The sequence below is a fragment of the Drosophila albomicans genome, chromosome 3, assembly GCF_009650485.2.
Source record: "Drosophila albomicans strain 15112-1751.03 chromosome 3, ASM965048v2, whole genome shotgun sequence".
NCBI classification, from domain to species: Eukaryota; Metazoa; Arthropoda; class Insecta; order Diptera; family Drosophilidae; genus Drosophila; species Drosophila albomicans.
This window is the reverse complement of record NC_047629.2, coordinates 15,500,471-15,527,197: the sequence shown is the minus strand read 5'-3', so window position 1 is coordinate 15,527,197 and position 26,727 is coordinate 15,500,471. Positions and strand designations below refer to the sequence as shown.

Below are 26,727 nucleotides of genomic sequence, written 5' to 3'. Positions count from 1 at the left end.
ACATTTGTGAAATAGAATAAGCAATTAAAGTTGATCATACCGTATCATGATGGTTATTAATAAATTTTTCTAACAACCCCAGCATTAATCAAAGCATTGAAGCATTTCAAGTTCTATTTATAAGAGGGAACAATTTATAAATTTTCTTCAGTTGTTATAGCTACGGATAGGCTCCAAAGGCATTCACAATGCAGCGCAGTGTTATTATTATTCTAATCCTTACTCTAAATCCAAACTACAATGTAAAGAAAGTTCGAAATATTAAAAATATTCTGATAATTTGTATTAATAACTACATTTTTCCAATATCTTTTTGTAGTCTGCACTAATATTTAAATTCAAAAATGCTCAGTGCAAATCATTCAACGAATCCTTAATGGTTATGCCGATTTGCCAAATTCGTGCCGTAGCACGGGATAAAAATGTTTTTAACATGTTTGCGATTTGGCGATATTCCGTCAACGAAGTTTCCACTGAAGTTCAAATTTTCAAACGCGCCAATGGATTCAAGCCGTGGCTATTTAAGTATACCATAAACTTTTGTGAATATTTAAAGAAAAGAAACCATCGACTTTTTGGTATAATTTTTAATATATTCAAAGAGTATACAAACTTGGCAACCAAAACATGTCCTCTCGTGGTAAGTTAATGTGTTTAATACTAGTATAACTCTTACCAACTAATATTTGTTCTTAGGGAAATATAACGCTTTTAGGACTTAATCTGAATTTTGATCGACTTAAGCTTCCTCTGCCAACTGGCGTTTATATGGTGGCAACATCTTGGATTTTAGATAACAAATTAACGTCCAATGTAAATGTAACAGTTGAATTTGTTGAAGACATTGGTCTTGACGCCGAGAAGAGTCTCATCGGGCATTAAATTTACCAAATTAAGTATATAAATATTTTGACTTTTTACCAATATGAACTAAATCAACCAATAATAGACATTATAATATGCTTAAAACATTAATCTGATTTAAATAAATTGTTAAATTAAATTTATTAAATTCTGGAGACTTTCAACTATAATAACTTCATTTATAAATGCAGAAATCAGACAGTATATAAAGTTCGACATTTTTTAATGTTTGACTTTAAGATACAATAACTTTTCCATTATTTATGTTTTTATTTTAAATTTGGCGTAGCATTCCTAAATATTTATTGTTTTTGTCAATATATTTGTGAAATAGAATAAGCAATTAAAGATGATCATACCGTATCAAGATGGTTATTAATCAATTTTTCTAACAACCCCAACATTAATCAAAGCATTGAAGCATTTCAAGTTCTATTTATAGGAGGGAACATTTTATAAATTTTCTTCAGTTGTTACAGATACGGATAGACTCCGAAGGCATTCACAATGCAGCGCTGTGTTATTATTATTCTAATCCTTGTTCTAAATTTAAACTACAATGTAAAGAAAGTTCGAAATATTAAAAATATTCTGATAATTTGTATTATTAACTAAATTTTTCCAATATCTGTTTGTAGTGTGCACTAATATTTAAATTCAAATATGTTCAATGCAAATCATTCAACGAATCATTAATGTCTATACCGATTTGTCAAATTCGTGCCGTTGCCCGGGATAAAAATGTATTAAATTTCTGGGCCATTTCGCGATATTCCGTCAATGAAGTTTCCGCCGAAGTTCAAATTTTCAAACGCGCCAATGGATTCAAGCCGTGGCTATTTAAATATACCATCAACTTTTGTGAATATTTACAGAAAAAGAACCATCGACTTTTTACTCTTATTTTTAATCTGTTCAAAGAGTATACAAACTTGGCAACCAAAACATGTCCTCTCGTGGTAAGTTAATCTGTTTAATACTAGTATAACTCTTACCAACTAATACTTGTTCTTAGGGAAATATAACGGTTTTAGGACTTAATCTGAATTTTGATCGACTTAAGCTTCCTCTGCCAACTGGCGTTTATATGGTGGCAACATCTTGGATTTTAGATAACAAATTAACGTCAAATGTAAATGTAACAGTTGAATTTGTTGAAGACATTGGTCTTGACGCCGAGAAGAGTCTCATCGGGCATTAAATTTACCAAATTAAGTATATAAATATTTTGACTTTTTACCAATATGAACTAAATCAACCAATAATAGACATTATAATATGCTTAAAACATTAATCTGATTTAAATAAATTGTTAAATTAAATTTATTGAATTCTAGAGACTTTCAACTATAATAACTTCATTTATAAATGCAGAAATCAGACAGTATATAAAGTTCGACATTTTTTAATGTTTGACTTTAACATACAATAACTTTTCCATTATTTATGTTTTTATTTTAAATTTGGCGTAGCATTCCTAAATATTTATTGTTTTTGTCAATATATTTGTGAAATAGAATAAGCAATTAAAGATGATCATACCGTATCAAGATGGTTATTAATCAATTTTTCTAACAACCCCAACATTAATCAAAGCATTGAAGCATTTCAAGTTCTATTTATAGGAGGGAACAATTTATAAATTTTTTTCAGTTGTTATAGCTACTGATAGACTCAGTAGGCATTCACAATGCAGCGCAGTGTTATTATTATTCTAATCCTTGCTCTAAATTTAAACTACAATGTAAAGAAAGTTCGAAATATTAAAAATATTCTGATAATTTGTATTATTAACTAAATTTTTCCAATATCTGTTTGTAGTGTGCACTAATATTTAAATTCAAAAATGTTCAATGCAAATCATTCAACGAATCATTAATGTCTATACCGATTTGTCAAATTCGTGCCGTTGCCCGGGATAAAAATGTATTAAATTTCTGGGCCATTTCGCGATATTCCGTCAATGAAGTTTCCGCCGAAGTTCAAATTTTCAAACGCGCCAATGGATTCAAGCCGTGGCTATTTAAATATACCATCAACTTTTGTGAATATTTACAGAAAAAGAACCATCGACTTTTTACTCTTATTTTTAATCTGTTCAAAGAGTATACAAACTTGGCAACCAAAACATGTCCTCTCGTGGTAAGTTAATCTGTTTAATACTAGTATAACTCTTACCAACTAATACTTGTTCTTAGGGAAATATAACGGTTTTAGGACTTAATCTGAATTTTGAACGACTTAAGCTTCCTCTTCCAACTGGCAACATCTTGGATTTTGGACAAAAAATTAACATCAAATTTGAATGTAACATTTGAGTTTGTTGAGGACTTTGGACTTGACGCAGAAAAAAGTCTTTCCGGGCACTAAAGTTTTTTTTTGATAGAGATCGAACAGAACAGAACAGAAATCGAACAGTTTTAAATTTTCAAGTGTTTTCATAACAATTAAAAAAATTACCACTGCAAATATATTCTTATATGGTATTTTGAATAACAATTTCAATATAATTTGAAAAAAGTTTCTTTCTAGAATTTATAAAAAATTAAATCAAATTCTTTATTGAAATTATATGAAATATTGTGTGAGTTTAGTAATTATCTTATCTCAAAACGTCATCACTTATCTGTATTATTTTGTTGTGTATTATAAAAAGCACTTAAAGTTGACTCTACAACAATAGAGTTGTTAAGTTGTTATTAAACAATCTTTATATTTTTCTAACAATCCCATCATCAATCAATGAAATGAAGCATTCCAAGTCCGATTTACAAAAGATACAAATTTCATATTTTCTGCTGTTGTCAGTATTATTCTTAAAATACACAATATTTATATTCTAAAAATACTGAAATTTACCGAAGTCCATATTGTGTACTATTACATTTAAATGACTGTTACAAAAATTTGCTCTGGTACAAAGATATAGATCGGTATCGGGTATATGGTAAAAATTGATACCTTTCCATAATAACGCATAATATATTATAGAATAGTACAAGCGAACAACCTTTGAACCCATGCTCTAAATAAATATTTATGGTAATCGCAATTAATGTCATTATTTAAGCTTATCAAAAACGTGATAGCAATCATGTGACTATCGCACATCACGTTTTTCTAGCGACCCACATGATTAAACATTTTGCTGCATAGCAACTCAAAGCTTGCATAAATCTTATCACAGCAAACAATATTAGTATCATATTAGCTAACGTTTTTGTGCAGATAAATTAAATTTGTTAAAAGAAGTGTACTTGTGGAATATATCACGAGATTCGTCAATACTCAACAATTTTACACTTAACCATCTACGAGTATAAATAATACATGATAACAAATTGCTTCCGGGAATATTGGGAAGTCTATTTTTACAACTCGATTGTGGCTATAATTAAAAACAACAAAGTTACAGGGAATTTGTTCGATTGGCAAATTTGTTGTCATAAATGTCATAATAAAATGCATTCGCTCGAAAATTAAGACAACCCATGCTGACTATTGAGCCGATAACTTATCAGTTAATCACTTGAGTTTGTTTTGCTTTTCTGCCGTTCTGTTGATGTCTCATGCTCAAGTTCAAGCATGCTTGCAGACCCACTTTCTCAACTGCGATAATAGCGTGAACGAACCTTATCTCCACCTTACGCCTTGTGTGGGGTTAGCAACCCGTTGAATTCTTGACTGATCACCGGCATAAACAAACAGCGATTCGCGACGAAAGTAACATTTTGGTGGCCCCAACTACTGAAGAGAGATATTACGCTAACAGACTGGCTGGGACAGAAATAGGTCGATAAAAATAGCTTGTCGCAAAGTTATAATTAGCCCCCGACTTCTGCATAAAGAACTAAGTAAATAACCGCAAAATAAAAAAAATAAACAATAACAACAACAAGAAGAAGAAAAGAAAAACACATTAAAAATAAAAAGTAATCGCGGAAAATGTATATCACCATATATGGAATTGAATATGTATATATATCAAGTATTTGTTATCAGACGACGCAGTTCCTCAGAAAAACAAAACCCCATTGCATGAGGACAAGCAAACAAAAGAGTGAAGAGAGAGTCAAGCCAAAAGCGACGTTGTTTGCAATTTGGCTGTCAGGGGAATCACTTGAGAGGCGTTTCCTCTTGTGGCCAAGTTAAAAATAAGCCAACATCAAATATTGACTAAGCTGGCGAAATACTTTGAATGATTGTAATTTTAATAGCAAGTGAAACCGTGTTTTAATAATTTAGATAACGATGTCAAAAGTTTTCCTCTTTTGAAATGTGTTTCATCAGCAATGCTATTAAAAATGAATTATTTAAGGCGCATTAAAACAATCCTGCAATGCATTAGAAATTTAATTGTTATCAAAAATGTACCATCAGAAATTATTTAATATTCCTATAGCATATATTTGGTAGTATATCTTATTAAATAATAAACGGATAATATAGATTCCATACTAAAGTTTTCTGAATTGATTTACATTTACCTACACTCAATTATGTTTTAGACATATGTATACATATGTATGTATGTATATACTCAAAAATTATGTGAAATATTTTAGACATTTAACGATTGGGTCATTACCCAAACTGTGTGAATGGATATTTAATTGGTTAGTAAAGTTAAAACATACTTAGTATATCATATATATATATATTATATCATATATTCAGTCAGTATATCGAGAGACGTTGAAGCTATGAAAACAAAACTGTCGCTTGCGATTTGTTCAGTTATTTGGACGTTGATGTTGATTACAAATTGTAACGTATGTAATTGAATAATATATACAAAATTAAATAATAAATTTGTTGTTCACATAGATGGAAACATTCTGCAAAATGACGAATGCAGTTTGTGAGACGATGAACACATCTTGGGTCCTCATCCATGAGTGTCGCCTGCGCGCGATCAGTCGAAATATCACCACATTAAACATTGATATCACTTTTCTTCATCCCGCTCATGTTATCGATCTTAGGCTGGAGCTAAAAACCAAGGCATTTGGATACAGACCCTCAATTTTCAACTATACCATCGATGCTTGCACATTTCTACGACAACGCAAACATCGAGTATTCATGATGTTTTGGCGTATTTTTAAGGACTTTTCAAACATTAACCATACGTGTCCTTATGTGGTAAGCAACGTAATATTTATTGAACTTGCTAAATTTATGTAAATCCCATCTTAGGGTAAACAAATTGTAAAGGATTTTTACTATGATCCAGCAAATTTAACTCTGCCAATACCAAGCGGTGATTATGTTGTGCTTTTCACTTGGATGCTCGATAAGAAACCACAGTTTTTCACCAACATTTACTTCTCATTCTACCAGGATATTATCAATGTATAATTTTTCTCTTTTTTTATATTCATATGTGAACCAAAGTCATACGTTTTAAATAATATGTTATTTGCAAAATAATAAAGAATCATGCATAATTGTCAGAAATGCTTTATCAATCGTTTATCGGCTTTATCAAAAAAACAAAAAAATGGAAAGCTGCAGTAGAGTGCGTTTGACTAACTATGAGATACCCGTTACGCATTTTTAATTAGAGTAAAATAGCGCGAAGGTTGTATAAGTCTTGAACTATACTAAATTAACATATCGAAAAAGCTACATATATTATTGTTCAAGTATACTAAATTAACATACCGAAAAAATGCTCAAATTATTATATATTCTTATATTATACATATTATATATTATTATTATTATTATTTGGCTTATATAATATATTTCTTAAATTCAAAATTTACCATTTATTTCTTAAATAACATCAAAAATGTTTATTTGATTAGTACTCATAAAGATAGAAGTTATTATTGTGCTTTGAAATTACCCTTGATAATGATGAATTTCAAAAACGGATAAATATAAAAATAATAAATTAATGCATTCGTTGCCCTAAATTAAGACAACTACCTTATCGATTCAAGATAATTTAAAGAATTTATCAATGAATTGATCAAACGCAGCATTTTTATGTATATGAAAAAATACTAAGTGTAGCAACGGGTCAAGCTCGCTAGTCAATGTACTTTTCTAACCCTTGATGGAAATCAAAACTTAATTAGCAAAATGCAAAATATTCGTAAGGCAATTAAATAACAATTATTAAAAACTGCGAATATCGAGCATTAGCGAAATTAATTTCCTCATGCGTTACTAATATTCAATATTTCTATTCGGTGTGAATAAACAATAAAATCTTGTCAACAATAGATCAGTATATAAAATGCATCGAAGCCTAATTATACTGGGTCTGCTCTCAGCTCTAATGCAATATCGATATGTAAGTAAATTTCTAAAGCGGACATTAAGAAAGGACATTAAGAGTGTCTGTTGTTCACAACGTTCAGTGCAGATCCACGATGAAGCTAACGAATGCTGTCTGCGAATCATACAACAAATCGTGGATTACTTTCGAGCAGTGCCGTCTCAAAGCCATAAGTCGCAATCTGACGATTTTAAATTTAAATGGGACCTTTTTATACCCAGCAAAAACTCTTCGTATGACCTTTGAGATACAAAAGAAAGCAAGTGGCTATAAGCCATGGCTGGTAAAACACTCGTTTGATTTCTGCTCCAACTTGGTAAAGGCATCGCATCCCGTTGCCAAGGTTTTGATGGAGGCAATCAAAAAGAAAACCAATGTCAATCATCCATGTCCATATGTGGTAAGTATAAAGAGAGTTAAAATTTTTTCATTGCGATTCAACTATAATACTTAATCTTTTATTAAAGGGAAGCTTTTACTCAAAAAACCTGCATATTTCTCCAGCGGATGTGAAATTGCCGTTGCCGACAGGAGAATACGTAATGCTGCTCACCTTCAGCCTATCGCCAAAGCCCACCTTTATAGTCAACATATATTTCGAGTATTTTGAAGATATCGTAAAGCAATAAAGGCATAACATATCATATAGAGCAATTGTTGGCCCGTGTACTACATTAGCATTAAAACTGCGCACTTTATCCAATTACGAGTTGGACAATGGCAATGAAAAAAGACCAACTTATCAGACATAACCCCATTTGTAGCAGACAGCAGACATGTTTTGGGCTTAGTGCCGGAATAGACGACTCTTTCATCAGCCAATTCGAACTAGTATGAGTGATACATGATTCGTATTACGTTTCAAATTGGCATTTGATTAGCTAGTCTCTGCCAGCCGCTGATTAGGTAGAAAACAATTCAAGGCAATTACTGCCAGTTTTTGTGTGATGTGTCTTTCGCAAAATGCTATCAAATGTTTAAATAATAATGAATCATTTGCGAGAACTTTGCTCCCCAATACAATGATGAGACAGCGAACAGGAAATACACATTTCTCCCCTGTTTGATAAGATGATTTGCTCTATCAACAGACATACAGCTGCTGCGGCTGCAGTATCTTGTTACATCAAGATCTGCGAAGCACCTCGACACACATTTTTGACTAGAGTTTCCTCAACAATTAGTCACAGGCTGACGGGCACGCGCTTCCATCTGTGATTACTCATACGCCACGTAATCACCTTTTGCTGGCCTATCGCAGCAGATTTCATCGAGCAATTTTACTGCTCGGTACTATTCAAAACTAACGGTTATTTGTTGCTTCTCTTTGTATTATACCGTAACTTTTGCTGTCGTTGTCGTTGAGCTAGGTCAGTTACGGCTCGTCGTTGTGGCTCGACATGCTAATTGCCACAATTTTGTAGGGTCTGCTGCTGCTAGGTTTGACAAATTTATACACACACTTTGCATACACGTACTATCCATTTATTGTGTAGCTAGTTACCTGCCCCACATCACGTCTATTCGCAGATGCGGCAAGTGTACCTCACATAGCGGATCAATTGAATAACAGATTCATCTGTTGGTTTGCTCCACTTAACTCAATATGCGCATTCTCAATTTCGAATTTAATCAGGCGAAGGAGGAAGCAACAGGAGACAAAACTGGCGACAAACTGGCGACACTCAATCAATTTGCATTTGAAGAGAGAACGTTCTGTTAGTTATATATGCGGAATAACTGTTCATTTTTGGGGGCAACTTCCTTTGTCTCCCCAATACCCAAATGATAATTTACTTATCGCCGCTTCATTTCTTTTTTGCGTTGTTTCTCAACTGAATGCATTTAAAACTTATATTCATTGAATCGAATAATCGCTACAGGTGTACGAGTATGAGTGTGAACGTGAATGAGTACGAGTATTTAAGCCTACGAATGTATTGTAAAGTAATGAATGCATATGAATTGGAATCGAATTTTCATGAATTGTGCAAATACTAATCGTTGAGTCTGTGCATCCGTGTCTGTGTGTCTTTGTGTGACTGTGTGTGTGTGCTGTGTGTGGGTGTATATATCAATATGTATTCGAGTAATCACTAATTGTGTTGGCAGGGAATCGGACTCGCTTCGGGATTCTTCAGATTGGCCAGACGTAGCTGCTCCAAGGCAATCTCATGGGCTTTAAAATGCTCTCGCGTCGCCTTCTCCAGTTCACTGAGTCCGGTGGTAATCGAAGTGGAGCTAGTACTAGAACTTGAAAGCGATGCGGAAGCGGCTGAGGAACTGCTTGACCCGGTGGAAGAGCTGAGTACTTTCACTTGTGCCTGCTCCGGTTGCTGAATGTAACGGATGAGGAAGGGATTCTGGGCAATGGTCTCGGGAATAGCTTCAGCACCCTGCTGGCCGCCAGCCTGAATACGCAAAAAGAAACCGTTCTGCACCTGCTGCTGCTGGGCAATAGCTTGAGGCTGTATCAGAGGCTGTGCAGCCTGAGGCTGAGTTTGGGGCTTCACTGGCGTCGGGGCAATCACCTTGTAGCTGCTGATCGGCTGGCTGGGCGTGGAGTCAACGGCAAAGATGAACTGCTGCTCGGCCTGCAGACGCTTCGTCTCCTGCTGACGTTCACTCTCGAGTCGCTGCTGTTCCTGCATCTGCAGCGCTTGACGCTCTGCTGCCAGCTGCTGCTGCTCTTCGATCAAACGCAACTCTTCGCGTTCCCGTTCCAACTCAGCCTGTTTCTGTTCCTCGCGACGCAGTTCCTTTTCACGGAAAAGCTCAGCTTCCCGTTCGCGCTCTTCGAAGCGTATTCTGTCCTCATAGTCAGCAACTTTGTCCTCTGCTTTAAGCTTGATCTGTGTCAGCAACTGTATCTTCTGCTCATGAATATTCTTAATGGGAATCGGAGCAGCTGCTGGCTGTGCTTGAGGAATGGAGCTCTTGATAGTGACGGCAGGCAGGGGAGCAATGGCTTCAGGTTTTTTGTACTCGCTATTTGTTGTGGCAGTTGACAATGGGGCCAGAGGCTGTAGCTTCTTGAGCTCCTGCTGTTGACGCCGAATCTCGTTGACTTGTTGCAGATGCTCCTCACGAGCTCGCTTCACCTCGGGCGTTTCCTCTACGGGTATCGGAGCCTGCTGTGGTGTCTGTGGCACGGGCAGAGGAGCGAGTTGTGGAATCTGTGGCACGGGTAGAGGAGCCAGTTTGGGGGTCTGTGAAATTTGTGGAGCCTGAGGGGCGATCTGTGCAATCTGTGGTGTCTGCTGCGGCTGTGGCTGAATGAAGGAGCTTTTCTTCAGTGTTGTGGCTTGCGCAGGTTGAGCTTGCTGAGCTTGCAGAGCAGCGTTGAAGAGCTTGAGATGCTCCTCACGAGCACGCAACACTTCGGCGGTCTCCTGCACCGGCTTCGGTGACTCCAGGGGCACATAGGGCTGCTGGGCTGCAAGACTGCTGGTGGCTGGCTTGATTGGCAATGGTTCTGGTGACAATTTAGCCGCCTGAGTTGCCTGTGGCTGCTTTGCGGTTGGCTGCACTGGAGTGGTCTTTAGTAGAACGCTCTCGGGTGTGAATCGTTGATCTATAGACTGCAGCTGACCGCCTTGAGCGAGTTCTGCTTGCAACACTTGCAGGCGACTCTCATTCCAGATGCGCAAATGTTCATCGCGTGCACGTTGCACCTCGGGACTCAGGCCAGGCACAGGCTCAAAGGCGTTGGTCTTAATCAGTTGCTCGAGCGGTTCAAATTGCGACAGAATGTTGGCCGAGGGCTGTTTGCCTTCGGCACGCAGACGTTCCAGCTCCACGCGCAGGGCATTGTAACGCTGTTCGCACCAGGCGCGGAAGAGAGCCAAGTGCTGTTGTTGTGCCTCCAATTTGTTGCTGGCGACGCGTAACTGTTCCGGCGTGTAGATCTCGCTGCGAATGCCGTACAAGGGTTCCGGGTAGTTGAAGCCAACCAAACGCTCGGCACCCGTGTTGTCCAGATAGCGTAGATAGCCTTGGGCTAGTTCACTCCGAACTGGGAACTCACCACGTGCCGGGGCAAAGGCTTGCAGATTGTTGCGATAGCTGATGCTATGACCATGGGCGGCCACAGCCAGCAGGCTGAGGATCAGCAGACGCATCCTAAAGTTGGATGTGGTTGGTTCAAACGAAGTGTTATAAATTTGGAAGTACGACTTGTAGGACTTTTGGTGTGCGATCTATGCAAACAACCAAAACTTCGCTACAACTTCGACTCGCTGTCGAGGAAGACTGTTGCCTGGCTGGACGCCAGCCGAGGGCTTTTATACTTGTGCACTTTCGTGGAAAAGAACCGCAAGTTGTCGAGTTGTTGTCGTTGTCGTTGTCCTTGAACTGAACCCGTTCTCTCCTGTCCAATAAATATCTTCTTACCCTAGGTCCAAACTGAGTCTCAGATTCACAACCTGGCCTCTTATCGCTTACATGCTGTGCGTTCTGAACGCTTTAAGCTGCTCCTTAGCAAGCCGAGGCAGTTCAGGCACCTCTGACAGTCAGCCTGTCAGGCGAGGCAGGCGGTTAATTGGCTGCCCATCCATTTCATTGGCATCTGTTGTCGTGTTCATCCTGTTTGTTCTTCCGTTATGCAGCAAGCCCGTTCCATTCACTAGCGAAGGTCAAGTCTGGGATATTTTTAGTCTCAGCCCTGTCAATTGATAGCTGCATCCATAAATTAAACGATGCGAAGGGCAGCAAAGCTGCATAGCAGCTGTGCAGTTGTTTTTTCTCTCTACTATGGTAATTATTTAAATGCGATTTGGCATTTGTCAAAATATCAATTCAGTTATATAGTGCAGTGCACAAATCGAGACCCAAATATGGTTAAAAAGGCTCGCAACAGTATTTTTAGCCGGAACTGTTTTTGTACAGTCGCCGTTGGGACGCGCCTGCATGACGCTGACCGTCAGTGACCAGATCAGATCTTCTTTGGAAGTTGGGGTGCCATGATTTTTGGGAGGCAGTTCACTCAGTGTTCGACCGGTTTAGCGTGCAACAACAACAATTCAACTGTTTTTGCCGCTTTTAATAATAAATTCAAGTTAATTTCAGCCGGCGCCGTTATATGGGCAATTCACAGACTTGCATACATATAATATCGTGTGTATTCTGTATATGTATTATGCTATATATGGGGAGCTGTCGCGACGCGTCGCCAAGAGAAAATTTGCAATAAGGGTGGACAATAAAAATATGCAAATTAAATTATATTGCCGGGCATAAAGAATGTGAAAATCAATTGGAAATATTTGTGGTTTCAGTCGCAATGAAATGAGGCGGCTTCCAGCTGACAGCAGCTGCTTAACGCATTAACATATAAATACTACAATGAATTGACAACAGTATGGTGTATGTATATATTATATTCATTCATTTAGCATTTACATATAAATACTACATTGTATATATTATACTTATTTTTAAAATATTTAAATTAAAGAACGACATTCTTCTCATTCTGTAATGTTTAAATTTACGCATTATTTTCATTTATATAAATTTAGTAAGAAATACTACTCTCATTTCCTTAACATTTCCATATAAATATAAATACTTTGATTTATTGTAATTACTGGAACTCATATATTCTAATTCTTTAGATGAAAATACTAAAGTTCATTTACTATTTCCATGTATATATCATAATCTATTTATTATTTTCATTTATTTAGAGTTCAGTTGCTGAAAATTTCCATTTAATTACTACAATATAGTGTACATATTATTTCCAATGACTTCAGCAAATAGATTAGTCTCATTTCATTAACATTTGTCTATAAATATAAATGCTAAAATAATATATAATTGTTCTAATTTATTTAACGTTTAAATTTAAGTACTATAACCTATATAATTTTCGCATTTGCTTAGCTACTATAATACATGTATTATTCTAAATTGTTTTACACTTGAGCTGAACAGTTGTTCCTTAAGTACAATGGAGAACTGCGTCAATTTACTTGCTAACTACTGACACAGAAGTAAATTTCGCAGCTGAATGTTAAACATGTAATAGAAGTGTGAATTAAGTGGCCAAATGTTGGCATTACACCTTCAAGCCATCAGATGGTTATCCTGTGGACCAGATCACATGCCCCACTCACTCGACACACTTGTTCCTTACTCAATGTCAATCTTCGTACACAATACACAGCACATGACAAGGTGCGTGTATTATCATTGTTATACCATTTATTTCACCTTTCCGCGTAATCATCCATACGGTACACAAAATGCTTACTTTTCAGCTGAGCCACTTTCTCAGTTTTAGCGTGCATTTCGTAACAGCTCAAGGGAATTTCAAAAAGCTTTAGAAATCTTGTTGCCAAGCGCCTCGTGTCTGCTTCTTCGCCCATCTAGCATATAGATTTCTTTGTTGTTATTGTTTATAAGCATACTTATTGTAGCCTTCTTGAACTGACCACAGTCACGCAGACGACGCTGCCAGCAGCGACTGCGACGTCACATGGTTGCTCTGGATGAGAATTTTCGGGAGATGTGCGTCAGATGCGCAATTTATTTTAATTTTTCTGTTGTCCACGCGCTGCTCTATTTGATGATGATTACCATAAAAGGCAAATCGATTGGAGAAATGAAAACGGAGGCACGTCCCATTTAATTAGAGCAGCCAATTGTGGGATACACATATTTATTCGCACTACATACAACGTGTGAGATATGCACGTTGCTCCTTATCTTATCTGTGCATTAAGAACTTCGCTTAGCTGACGATTGACATGCTCCGGACTACGCGGCGTATACGCTAATTTTTTTGTCGTATGTGCTGTTTTAGCGTTTGTGTTGCGAATGTGTGAGCGGTGGCACGATACATGCGCTAATTATATTTAATTAGCGCACTCATTAAGACGTCTGATGTCGTGCCAGATACAAAAAATCAGCGACACATAAGTTCAGCATCTGTCGATGTTTGAGATACTTTTCCTGTTGCTGTTGCTGTCGCTGAACCTTGCTGTAAGACAACAACAACACAACTTCACACATACACACCTCTACTCACACATTTACACATAATCAGCCGGAGTGTCTGCCAATTTATGTAAATCATTTCTGCCGAATTCGGAGACAAGGCAAAAGCTAATGGCCAATAAACGTACTTGAACCGCGAATTTCAAAATTCCAAAAAAAATATTGATTTCTCACTTTTTGATTCGCATTATTATGATTGTGGCCACGTTGATTGTCTCACGTGCGTCGAGACGAGCAGTAGAAAAACCCAATTCCCAATTTCGATTTTATGTTTCGCTTTTGTGAGAAGCCACACTACGACGTCATAGTACGGAAACTTGACCGAGCTGCAGCTCTGCGTGCAAATTAATTTAATCATTTAACCCCCAACTCAGTTCAATAAAAGCAAACAACAACAACAATAAGCAGCAACCGCGAGAGCGAAAGCTGTGACTTCAATGAATATATTTGTGAATGGTTAAAAAAGCAGCGTCAGCAAAAACCAACGATTTGCTAAGCTGCTTATTTAGGATTTAACTCACAACTAAATGAATAATTTGGGTAAATTTGCTAATAAGTGGCGGGGTAAATGGGAAACGTGCAAAACTGGCACACTCATGCCTTAAATATTGTATACTATGTGAGATACAAGTTGTTCTTAATCATTTTGGAATTTCTGTAAAAATAAATATGAAAAACAAAAGCGCGAACCAAGGCCATTTATTTTCATGCACAAAATATTCTTTTTTTAAACCTTTGTTACGGTCCATTGGTAGTCGCATTTACGTCATTTGGCCAAATTGAAATTGTCAGCGAACTCGTTTTTTATATTTCTTTTTATTTTTTGGGAAGTTCCAGCGGCGATTTGAGCGATTTGAAGCGTGCTCCAATTGTCGGAGACACACTTTAACCTGGCCCGAAACATTGAATTGTTGTCGCTCACTTGTTTAACTGGCCAAGACGCAGTTCCTTTTCATGTTACCCCGTGTACAAGCAATTATTAAATAAATACATCAATTAGAGCGCCAACGCACAGTGACCTACACGACACTGTCAAGTGAACACACTACAAACGAACATAAAACGGCAGCTGAGATTAACAACAACAATAACAACAACTACTACTTAACAGCCACATCAATAAACTTCAATCGCAGACAGTCGCAAATTAATTTGCATTAGTAATTAAGGCCAAATGGAGCTGGGATTTTGGGCGTTCTATTAAGTTGTTGTCTACGAGATTTTCGATGCCACGTATGGGGAGATACATACATATGTTAAATGTACAGAGACTACAAGACAATCATTTACCAGATTTAAGTCACACTTGACAAATGCAATTCGATTACGCGTATTTTGCCAGCCTAAATACACAAGCCATAAATGACGCGTCGCTTTTACGTTGAATTTATTGAAAACAGCAAAGAAAAACAACAAAACAAAACACATTTGTATTATTTCGTATGTTTGCGTATTTTTACGTCGTCGTCGTCGTCGTCTCGCCAGTTGTCCAATCTGTCATCTGGCATGCTGATCTGTACTTGTATTGTTTTGTTTCTTTTCATTTTTCTGTATTTTTATTTCGCTCGCTTAACACGTTTTCTGTCCAATTAAATTGGCTTATATCGAGTGATTGTGTGTGACGCTCACTGTGCTGTGACTCTCAAACTGTGCTCTCCTCAAACTGTAACCAGTTGAGCATGAATGTAATGCATTGGGTATTTTTTTTTTGTTTAAAACATTTATTTTCTGCACTTTACTTTACCGTTAAATTTAAACAATATTCAATCTTGTTACGGGCAACTACTACAATACTTAATTGTCTACGCTTTTCACTTAAACCCTAATAATTTGCATTAATTACACAATGTAATTATAATAATAATAATGACAATAATAATAATGATAATAATAATAATGATAATAGTAATAATAATCGTCGCGTTATCTTCACTATCATCGTCATCGTCGTCGTAATACATCGTAATAATAATCAAACTTTTGCATATTTGTTCATACGGAAATTATAAACGGAACACGCTTAATAGACATACACACACACAAATACATGCATACACTTTACACACATATACACAGGCACACTCTCACTCGTACTGACATACACAATTTAATGCTATTTGTAAATGTTGTCGCTGCTTTTTACATAATTTTTGTTTTTTTTTTTTTCAATTTTTTATACGCTTAACTATTTTCTAATTTCTTGATTTTGTTTGCTTAAAACTATTTAACTTAAACATTGATTTGATTTTTAGTGAAACGTCTTGAGGTTTTAAATTCCATTTGTTGCTGTTCTTCTTGTTGTCTCTATTATGCAAAAGGATGAAGGGAAAGAATTAAACTTTACAAAATTGTACAATTAAGAATTCAATAGATTTTTGTTTAAGAAGCGAGTTTAAAAGCAAAACAAAGAAAATTGCCACTTGCAGTGTAAATTGGAAATTCGAAGAGTGGAAAACTCGAAAATCGTATTCGAATTCGAAATACCCATAAAACAGGAAATGATCGTATATATAGAGTAAAGTAAATATGCATGTAAACGAAATACACTAATGGAGGGCCTTTTCAGTAACAATACAAATAGCTCCCAGCTCAGCTCAGCTCACTTTCATCCGATCTGATCCGATCCGAGTTCCTTCTTAACTCTGCATATGGCTGGGCAATTTCGAGAGCGAATCGAAATGATATTCGTAATGGAACGAATATGGATTTAACATAATTACAAGGCGGGGGGCGTCGGCGGCACATTCAACAGGTTAACAGTTGACCGTCAAATGCAGTTGGGCAAACAGCTTTCACATGATGGGATCGGGCCCTTGACCCTCTAGATCGGATACCTGACTCTGGTAAAGCAGCGCATCCTGATAGGCCTTCTTCACGGCCTTCCGTTCCGCGGGCTTGCGTGACTCAACGAGCTTCTGCTGATCCAGCTGCTTGTCAATGCCTAGGATGTCCAGCTTATTCGCCGGCAGCCATTGCCACGTTCGTTTCACATCGAAGAACAGCACCAGAAAGACAACGTCATCGATGCAATTCTTGCGCAACGCCAGCACATCCGTTGGCGGCGCCGGCAATGGCACTCCATTGTACACGAAACCCTTAGGAGTCTTGGGGTCCAAGATAAGCGCCGGATACCAAGGGTAGCCACGACATTTGGCCCACACCAGCTGCAGCGGCTCTAGCGATGCCTTCTGTGAGCTGCTGTTGTGCCGCACCAGCAAGTCGCCAGCCACACCTACCGTTGCCGTCTCCTCCAGTTCATGATGCAGCTTACTCTTGTTGTTGTTCGTCAGCGTCGTTGTCATGGCTGTGCTGCTGCTATTGTTGTGACCGCCGCTCGCTGTCATCGTGCTGCGTCGCGATTTTATGTTATTTACAAGTGGCGATGCATTCGGCGTCGCTGATCTCAGCTTGCCGGCCTTGCGTATGAGTGGCGGCGGCGTTGCTGTCGAGCTGGTCGATTCACTGAGATTACTGCGTCGCTTACCACGTCCTCTGGCCGCAGCCATTGCACCGCCCCGCCCCTGCAAGGGCGTGGGTGTTGGCGTGCTGCGTGTGATTCGCTGTTTGGCCAACGCATTGGCATCCAGCATGTCGGCACTATTCTCATCGTCACTGTCCGAACTGCTGTCACTGCTGCTGATGGCCATGTTGCCGTTGCCCTGCGTATTATTCAGTGTGGCATGCTGCAAGTCCATGGCATCCGTTGTGCAATCCCCTTGCGAGTCATCGTTCATCACATTGCCCTTCATGCTGTCGGAATCACCATCATCGCTATGCGCATCGCCGTCGCTCGCCTCGTCGCTGTCAAAGTCCGAGCAGCTGCCGGACATGCTAAAGTCGGAGCAGCTGCTGCAGGGACTGCTTGACTGTGAGGGCGCATCGTCGCTATCACTGACGTCGCGCTGATTGTTCGCTCTATAGACTCGAAAGCTATCCGGTATGCGCTCAAAGGGCACAGCTTCCACGGCAGCTGCAGCTGTTGCTCCAATTGCCGCAGCACTTGGTTGCGTTGCCGCTGGATTCGGAGACTTCTTTGGCGACATCGAGGGCAGGCGACGATAGCGCGCAGGTCGCTTCGGTGACTTGGCCAGCGCCAGACTGCCACCCAGGCTTAAGCTAAGCTTGTTATTGACCGACAACGTCGTGGGCGTCAGGCTAGAGGCAGCTGCTGCAGCGGCCGCAACTCCGGCAGCCATTGTGCTGTTGTGCGTCAACGCAAAGTTGCTGGCAGCCGTGGGCGTGGCAGTCGCAAGCGATGCATTCAGCATGCTGGATGCCGCTGTGGCTGCCGTCGTTGTTGAACTCGAGCTGGCGCTCGTTGACTGTGCGCTGGATGACTGAGAATTGTGATGCTCCTCCTTGACGGGCGTTGTCAGTTGCTCCGAGGGTCGCTTGAGCGCCGCTTGCGCCTTGCGCGTCAACAGTATTGCCGTCCTAGAATATGAACAAATGTTAGACTTATCCAAGATGACAAACTAGATTTCTTACCTTCGATTAATGCCCACGGGAGAGCTGCTGTTGTTGAGACTCTTGACGGGACTGCAGGGCGGCGTTTGTGCCATATGGCCAGCATTTTTGCTGATACTATCTTCGGCCATTGAATCATCTTCGGAGTCATCGTCATCGTCCTCGTCGTCATCGTTGTGATGCACCTGCATATCCTGTGACTCGTCCAAATCCATGGCGCTGCTGTTGAGGCGTTTGCGTGTGCGTTTCTTGGACGGCGTCACGCCCGTATCCTCGTCCTCATCGTCGTCGGTCTGGGAATGCGCATGTGCCGCATGTCGCTGCAAGTAGTAATTATTATTAATTGTACATCGAATAGAGTTAAAGCTAGCTTCAACTTACCGCTGCAAAGCGCGCTTTTTGCAGCGCTTTGCGCATCCGCGTGATTTCCAAGCGAATCTGCTTGATCTTCTTGGTGCGATAGCTGGGATTCTTAAGCACCTGCGACTTGTCGGCGAGTATGAGCAACTTTTGTACAACATCTTCGCTGGGTGGCGCCGCCAGCAGCTGTCGCAACTCCTGCTCCACCTCGCCCTCCACATGATCCACATGCGAGCGCTGATTGCGCTCCAGCAGTCCATCGCGCTGCAGCTCCTTGCGCAGCTGTACAAACAATGGCGCCGCCTGATCGCGCATCCGTATGCCTGCCCTATAGAACACCGTATCCTTGTTGTTGTACGCCAAACAATTCTGTATCATCAGATCAAAGTCTGCCTCCAGCTGTTCCAGCGATGTATAGCGGCAATCTTTGAGCCTCGTTCGCATTGTGCCCAAGTCCATGGGATGTTTCACAATATCCATATAATCGGGCACTTCACTGGTGTCCACTGGCTCCCGAAAGATCTCCATGGTGTCGCGTGTCTCCAGCGCATCCAGCAGCTTGCCCAGCGCCGACTCCAAGGGATTCAGCTGTAGCATTACCACCTCCTCGGAGATCTTAACGAAGGCCACCTTCAATTTCTCCCGCTTGCGCACCAACTCGCACAGCAGTCGCGCTCGCTCCAGATCCTGTCGCAAACACTGCCAGTACTTAAGCTGTCGGTACAGCTCCTTGGTGTCCGGCGAGCCCTCGATCCCGTTGCGCTGAATCACGCCATGATTATTGCCTTGACTCTGGAGGCGTCGCAGCAGAGGTACACCGTTGCGATAGTGTCGCTTGAGCGTCCAGTAGGCAATGATGCGATCGAGGAACTCCTTCTTCTTTTGCATGTGCACCATGCTCGCAATTTCCTGCACACGATCCGGTGGTATCGTGGGTATCAAGACCACCGGCGCCGTCGAACGCTTCTTGGCCAGCGCCTTGCGTGCCTCGCGCATCTTGAGGCGCGTGTCCTCGAAGTCGGGCACATTGGTCTTTAGCTTGGCATCGGCGGGCGTGTGGGCGTGGCAGTAGGCGAACTTCTGCACATGCACCGAGCTATCGTTGTGGCCATCCTTGACCGTGTCCATGGTCATATAGAGGCCCGCCTGCTGAGCACACGTCACATGAAAGGCGGCATAGCAGCTGTTCCGATGGCACTGAATGCACGCGCCCAGGCCCTTCTCCTTGCACACATAGCACGTGAGACGCCAGCGAGCAGGCGGTATGGTCTCAATAGAATCTAGAGGAGATTGCGTTAGTATTGAATGAATGACAGTAGATTAGAGTTTCACTTACCAATTGGCTCCAGGAACACGGTGTTGGCGAAACGCACCTCGGGTATCCACAAGGCGCACACAACATGCGCCCATTGCCCGTGATCCGTCTGCTTGAAGGCGCCACCGGCATTGGGACAGAGCACACAGTTAACCGCCTTGCTGGGCGATTGCAGGCAACGACGACAGAGCCACTGACCCTCGGGTATATAGGGTACGCCATAGCAATCCTGATGCACAGCCAGGTTGCACATGTCGCAGAAGAGTATCACGTTGGTGTTCTGGCACTCGCCATCGAGGCAAATGCAACAGACGGCATCGTCATCGACCTCTACGCCCGTGGGCGTGCCATTGGCCGCTGCTTGGAAATGTGATTCCTTTTCGAGGCGATCCATCAGCAGTTCCATGGTATCGATGCCAATGGCATTGAGATTCTGCTTGGCCCGCTGCTCATTCATATGCTCCAGCCACGCGGAGTCCTCCTCATCCACATCGTATTCGATCTCGCCGTCCAGCTCCTCGGCAGACTTCTCAATGAAACGATAATAGGCCAGCGGACGAACTGGAGCATCAGGCACATGGTAGTCAGCAATTTCACGTACATTCGCCACGGGCACCTGCACCTTGGCCCACGACGCCTTCTCCTCCAGCGGCGGCGCATCCGCATTTAATATGCAACCGCGCTCCACCAGTCGCACAAACTCTTCGTCATCCACGATGGGTAGCGGATCATCGATGCCCAGTCGCACGCTCTTTCCATCGATGTTAAAGGTGACCGTGGCCTCCAGTTCATTGTACGACACAAGGGATTCGGGATTGCAGTGAACGTTGCGATGGGCAGCGTTGGAAAATTCACTATCGTTGTTCTTGGTGGCACCACCACCTCCGATACCGCCACCATCACCACCGCCGCTGCCGCTGTCATTGCCTTTGGGCGTAGAATGGAGAGCGCGAGATGAGCGCGCCTTTTTTCGATTGGGCTTCAGTATGGGCGTCAAGGGTTGCGGATTGTCGTGATCGTAGTTGGTGAGATGGCCCTGGAGGCCAACGAGCGTCTTGTAGCTGCGATCACAGTCGCGCACCGGACAACCAAATGGCGGTAGCGACTGTTTTGTTTTCACACCTTTACAGTACTCCACGACATCAAAGTCGAGGCCCATTGCTTATTCTCTGCTTTCGTGTGAGTGTGTTCCGTGATTGTGTGTGTGTGCGTGTTAAATACGCTGTAGTATTGGTTCCTCTGTGGTGACAAGTGTCGTCTGCGTGTGCCGCGTGCACTTTTCTCATATATACATCGTTAATTTGTTGTTAACGCAACGCGCGCACTTGGCTTGTGTTGTTTACCTTTGGTTATTCCTCAATTTTCGCTGGCTTGCGAATTTCTGGCGAATTTTAACAATGTATTTGAGTATTTTACAGCACCGGTTGGGCCCTAGCATGCCTATCAGCACGCTAATAACACTGAGCTCAACATTCGATTACTCGATATTTTTCTATCGAGCATGACGAATTTGCATTTATTATGTAGTTATTTTATTAGGAATGCTCGTTATAATGTATGTTTAGCGTTTAAGTAATTTATATTGCAATTTAATTGCTATATTAAGCCAAAACACGCGTTAAGTGCGTGTAATTAAGTATTATACAACACTTATTAAAAACAGCAGCTGCAACGAGCACATTTCATATTAACAATATTGCCACCGCTTTAATGTCATTCCCTTGAATTCTAAAATATTATTAGCGTTGCGTCAAATATTCGAACAATTGAAAAGCAGCAAATTGCGGCGATAATTACAACTACAAATAGATTTGCGCGGGAAAACAGCTGGCAGTAGTGTTCAGCAACACTCAGTTGTAGAGTTGCCAGGACTAGTCCATCTATCGATAGATATTTGAGACACTCTTATCGATGCTTTTACATTATCTTGCGCTTGTGTTTGGCTGGTGACGCGCTTCTCATTGCCGCCATTTGAAATAAACGGTGAAGGAAGGCATTTACAGTAAAAATTGTGTTTTTGTGCTGTGTAAAATGGAAGATTTACTCGAAGTTTTGCGTAATTCTCTCAAATTGGAGGACGAATTAAATTCGTTACGCCAGGTAATTAATTATAAACTGTTTAACTGGAAGTCCTTACTACCTCCCCCTCCTTTTTGACACACAGACTTATTTTGAGGAACTGGATCAATTGTTTTATGGCATAACTCCAACAGAATCGGGCAGCGAAGCGCCCGAAATTGTAGCACCGAAGCCAATAAACACTTCAATTACACCACAGCAGACGAAAAAGCGGCCAAAGCGTTTGGCATCCCTGGCCGAAAATGAGGACAATGGTGAGTGTGATGAAATTACAATAGGGCATCCCAATAATTAATGCGTTCGCATCTTTAGATGAAAGTGATACCTCTGCCATGGGCGAGACTGTTTCACAGCGTTCGAGTCTGCGCAAGAACAATTCGCAGCTGTTGGCCGTGGCTCAAGAAGAGCCTGAGGAAGAACTCAATACAACAGGAGCACTGATGCCGCCGCCTCCAATTCCAGCTCCTGCTCCTGCTCATGCTATAGTTTCCGTTCCAGTTGCAGGAACACCAGCAGCTGAGACTAGCATGAGCGGTCGACCACAACGTGCGGCTAAATTACGTTCGGAGAAGAACCTCAAGGAACCATCGTTAAATAGCAAATTACGTCGGCCGAGCAACGATGAGTTAATCCAAGTGAAATTAGAGTGTGAACAGCGTGCTTCACAAGCCCATCTAATCAACGTCACACGCACTGAAGCAGCGCCCTTGGAAGTGTCTCAGGCAAAGGCCAAGGAATCCAGCCACGCAGCTAACACAACCGGATTACGCGTCATGTTGAAGCGGGAGAAGCTCAGCTGCGATTCATCGGCGACGCTGGAGGCAACGAAAACAACACTCACGGATGAGACAACCGTGCTGTCTAACACAACGGTGGCCAATTCAACGGCAACTGTAGCGGCAGTACCTGCTAAGAGGGGACGGAAAAAGAAGGAAGTGTGTAAGCCAATTAAAGTGGAACGTTTCAGCGATCTCGACAAGCCATCGCCTGTCTCCTCGCGCACACGTCAAGGCAGCAATGGAGGAGCACGTAATTCCCAGGAATCACAGGCGCCATCACAGCGTTCCATTTATGAGGATGCCATTGAAGAGGCAGCACCTCAAGGTGCTGCCGTTGTCAACAAAACAATGAACTTGCTCAATGTGGGCAATGTAGAGACCACGTTCAATGTGGCCACAGGAAATGCCACAGTTACACTACACTCTGATGCCACATTCCAAGTGGCAGATGACCGTGGAGATGATGAGAAAGAAGAATCTATGGAGACAGCGCGACAGGGCAGCATGCCCAAAACGGGCCAAGAGAATAGTCTGTTGACTGATGACGAATCCATTGTTGATGTTAAACCCAGCAAAAATGTGGCAAGCAAGATGCCACCAGCAGCCCTCAAGGCCACCAAGATGGCAACGCGAGCTCACGAGCTGTTCAAGTAAGTCCGCCTTGGTGCTTTTTCTTATGCCTGCCAATTCTAATCTCATTTCCATTGGTGCAGTCCTTTGTTGCAGAGTCCTGTCAAAATGCGCGTTGAAGCGTTTGAAAATGCAGCTAATGCGCAGTCTAGTCTGCGCTCAAAGCGTGTCAAAGAAGTGGTAAGTTGCCTATTTATATATTATCACAGAATATAGAGCAATCACTTCAGAAATAACGCAAGAATCAAATTATATGGAGATTTTTAATTATTTTTAATGGTTTTTTGCTGACTACTAGTTTACAAAATGCAGAGAAAAGCCTGAGAAATTTCTAATATATTAAAAAAACTTTTAGTTTTGTGAGTAAAGTGTAGCTTTTTGCCTCATACCGTTGAGGATGTGCATTGACAAAAAATTTTTTAACATTTTACTAAAGTAATTACCCTTTCATATATAACACTTAAGATGTAATATAATTCTAAATACTCGAAAAATCTTTTCTTAAAATTCTTCGAGATATATTTTATTAATATATGAATTTCATACATACATGTATAGTATAACAATAATCCATAGCCAAAAGAAAATATCACATTTTTCTTGACTTTTGTTAATTTGCAAATATGAAATTTCATTTGAGCGATGATTTAAGTCTTTTCAACATAATTACAATCATTAAGCTTAAGCATAATATACATATAAAAACTTACATAAATTTCACAATTTTGTTAAAGGCCGCAAGCGGTAGCAACACGACTCCCGTTATTGGCAAATTGCAGGCACCTGCTTTGGGACGTTTCCTCACCCCAACTCAGAGCTCCAGTGTGCTGCCCGTGAGCTCGTCGGTGGGCAAGAAGGCGCCAATGAGTGCCAAGGCGGCACCACTGATGAAGGCTAGCACGACAACAAATCTGAAGACGACAAATTCGACGTCGAACAAAACGTTGTCCAGGGAGAACAGCGGCGATGATTTTCGCAAGGGCCTCCATCAGCTGGCTGAGGAGAGGAAGAAGCAGCGTGAACAGAAGCATTTGCAGGCGGCTCAGCAACGTGAGGTCAAGGAACGAGAACGTGCCGAACGCTTGGCTAAATTGGCCAAGGAGCGCGAGGAGAAGCGACTTAAAAAGGAGAAAATGGAGGAACGCAAGCGACAGGAAATGGAGGAACTGCAACGTAAAATGCAGCAACAGGATGAGGCAGAACGTCTTAAGAAGGCCAAGCTTAAAGAGCAAGAACGCGAAATGTTGCATCACATGAAGATGCAACAAAGTTCAGCTAAGGCAATGATGCCACCGCCACCGAAGTCCAAGTATACGTTCGAAATGCTGCACGAAGATGATTCTACGGACGACGAAGGCAAGGTGTCCCACAAGCGTCCGCCTGTGCCCAACTGGAGTCGCTGTGAGTTTGTATTAAAATGCCTGATTAATCATTCATTTACTAACAACCAATTTTTTCTTTTGCAGCACACGTTCGTGGTCCTGCAATCTCTATGCAGAGTCATTGTCCCACCGATGTCATTGACAGCTTTTTCTCGGTGGAACCAACCACGCCGGATCTGAAGCAGATATTCCCCAACATCGATCCCAGTCATTTGAAGCGCAACTCGAGTGTCTTGTGGTCCACGCCACCGCGCTACTCCGAGTTGCCAAAATATTAATTACAACAGTTAGGCAAAATTTGCAATTAGTAAGCAATCTTTCTATGGTTATTATTATTACTATTTAGAATGCACAAAAAGCTGTCACCCATTATCATACATTGTTTATCGGCAAAAGCCAAATGTTTTCATTACAATTTTTTAATCCATTAATAACTAAGTTAACTTAATTATACGAGGAAACTCTGGACATACGTTCAGTGACCTTAAAATGCATTGGTCAAGTGTGCCGCTGTTTAATGGGTTACGAGAAGTACCGCAAAACGGAATCGCAGTCACAGATTGAGCTTATAGTTTTGACATTAATACCCAAGTGCTTAGAACTATTAAAGCCGTCGACGTGCTCAATTATTGCCAAGTTTTTCCATTAACAGGTGCGCTAGCCAAACAATGAAATATGAAAAGTGTAAAAATAATAAAAAATAAATACCATACTATAGAGAATAAGTGAAGAGATGATAAGTAAACAACAATTTCACTGGTCATGGCCCATGGTTTTCTGTCATGTGCTGTTGGCTGGCTGCAGTTCGATTTCGACAGCTTCTCTTTAGGAGTTGTCTGTTGTCTGGTCTGACGACTGGTCGATGGGGATTTTCTTGCGTTTGCCAGCGGAGCGCGCTTGGCTGCCAAATGAGGTGACATGAAAAACGAATACCGCCGACGCTTCGTGATTGCCGCCTGTTGTTGCCAGTGCCTGTTGCCTGTTGTTGCCGCTGCCACAACAATGCAATCGAATACTCGTGGTAAGCCACAATTGCAATTGCCAGCAGTCGATAGAAGCTGCCAAAGAAATGGAAAACATTCGACATGCTTGTTGCCAGGGAAAGGGAATGTGCAGCAGCCTTTACGATTTCGTCTAGCTTTTTGTTTACGCCAATGAATACAGTGAAATCTGTATTATGTCCTTAAAAATGTAATACTTTATTCACATACAAGATTATTTTGTAACTTAATTATAAAAAGTTTGAATTTGTCGATTGCTGAAAATTAAATAAAATGTATAATTGCAGTAAAATAAAATAAATATAAAAGGTTGTCCATCTAGAACACCTAAATGAGTTTCATTGTACGTGCTGAGGTAAGTTAGGGTAACTGAGGTGCGGTTTTCCACTGTGCACAGCACTTTTGCAGTTTTCATTTTCAATTGCTATGCGGTGTCTTTGTCTTTGTCTTGGTCTATGCCTAATCTTGATCTCGTGCGTTTGCAATTTAGCTGGTAATTGTTAAGATTGGACTTGGCTTTAACTGCCAGCAATACGAGTTTAAGGCAGATGGGCGG

At 40.9% G+C, this 26,727-nt stretch overlaps 5 protein-coding genes across 9 annotated transcripts; 3 read left to right on the top strand and 2 right to left on the bottom strand.

Moving 5' to 3' along the window:
• Positions 1 to 1,575: 1,575 nt before the first annotated feature.
• Positions 1,576 to 3,312, top strand: LOC117570317 (uncharacterized). 2 transcript variants are annotated; one of them, XM_034251859.2, is made up of 3 exons: positions 2,553 to 2,608; positions 2,686 to 3,006; positions 3,063 to 3,312. In XM_034251859.2, the coding sequence occupies exons 1-3, from the start codon at positions 2,555 to 2,557 to the stop codon at positions 3,180 to 3,182; spliced, it is 495 nt and encodes a 164-aa protein (XP_034107750.1). In that variant the 5' UTR covers positions 2,553 to 2,554; the 3' UTR covers positions 3,183 to 3,312. The 2 variants fall into 2 exon arrangements, 1 of the variants encoding a protein (XP_034107750.1); XR_007954917.1 differs by lacking the exons at positions 2,553 to 2,608; positions 2,686 to 3,006 and adding an exon at positions 1,576 to 1,823.
• A 1,100-nt stretch (positions 3,313 to 4,412) lies between these two features.
• LOC117566669 (uncharacterized) lies at positions 4,413 to 6,296 on the top strand. Of its 3 annotated transcripts, XM_052004777.1 has the most exons (5): positions 4,413 to 4,718; positions 5,430 to 5,480; positions 5,542 to 5,636; positions 5,692 to 6,009; positions 6,064 to 6,296. In XM_052004777.1, the coding sequence occupies exons 3-5, from the start codon at positions 5,568 to 5,570 to the stop codon at positions 6,223 to 6,225; spliced, it is 549 nt and encodes a 182-aa protein (XP_051860737.1). In that variant the 5' UTR covers positions 4,413 to 4,718; positions 5,430 to 5,480; positions 5,542 to 5,567; the 3' UTR covers positions 6,226 to 6,296. The 3 variants fall into 3 exon arrangements, with proteins under 3 accessions (XP_051860737.1, XP_051860738.1, XP_034102106.1); XM_052004778.1 differs by having other exon boundaries at positions 5,542 to 6,009; XM_034246215.2 differs by lacking the exon at positions 4,413 to 4,718 and having other exon boundaries at positions 5,417 to 5,480.
• A 2,671-nt stretch (positions 6,297 to 8,967) lies between these two features.
• LOC117566671 (bromodomain-containing protein DDB_G0280777) lies at positions 8,968 to 11,418 on the bottom strand. The gene has a single exon (XM_052004775.1). The coding sequence runs from the start codon at positions 11,275 to 11,277 to the stop codon at positions 9,253 to 9,255; it is 2,025 nt and encodes a 674-aa protein (XP_051860735.1). The 5' UTR covers positions 11,278 to 11,418; the 3' UTR covers positions 8,968 to 9,252.
• A 4,451-nt stretch (positions 11,419 to 15,869) lies between these two features.
• Positions 15,870 to 21,741, bottom strand: LOC117568454 (bromodomain-containing protein homolog). 2 transcript variants are annotated; one of them, XR_007954916.1, is made up of 5 exons: positions 20,322 to 21,741; positions 19,007 to 20,265; positions 18,647 to 18,945; positions 16,879 to 18,592; positions 15,871 to 16,462 (listed from the first exon to the last, which is right to left on the bottom strand). XR_007954916.1 is itself a non-coding variant. In XM_034249130.2 (4 exons), the coding sequence occupies exons 1-4, from the start codon at positions 21,457 to 21,459 to the stop codon at positions 16,951 to 16,953; spliced, it is 4,338 nt and encodes a 1,445-aa protein (XP_034105021.1). In that variant the 5' UTR covers positions 21,460 to 21,741; the 3' UTR covers positions 15,870 to 16,950. The 2 variants fall into 2 exon arrangements, 1 of the variants encoding a protein (XP_034105021.1); XM_034249130.2 differs by having other exon boundaries at positions 15,870 to 18,592.
• Positions 21,742 to 22,073: 332 nt separating this feature from the next.
• LOC117570048 (inner centromere protein A) lies at positions 22,074 to 26,344 on the top strand. The gene is made up of 6 exons (XM_034251475.2): positions 22,074 to 22,400; positions 22,465 to 22,633; positions 22,692 to 23,808; positions 23,872 to 23,968; positions 24,523 to 25,189; positions 25,255 to 26,344. Exons 1-6 carry the CDS (start codon positions 22,332 to 22,334, stop codon positions 25,446 to 25,448), a joined length of 2,313 nt encoding a protein of 770 aa, XP_034107366.1. The 5' UTR covers positions 22,074 to 22,331; the 3' UTR covers positions 25,449 to 26,344.
• The last annotated feature ends 383 nt before the right edge of the window (positions 26,345 to 26,727 follow it).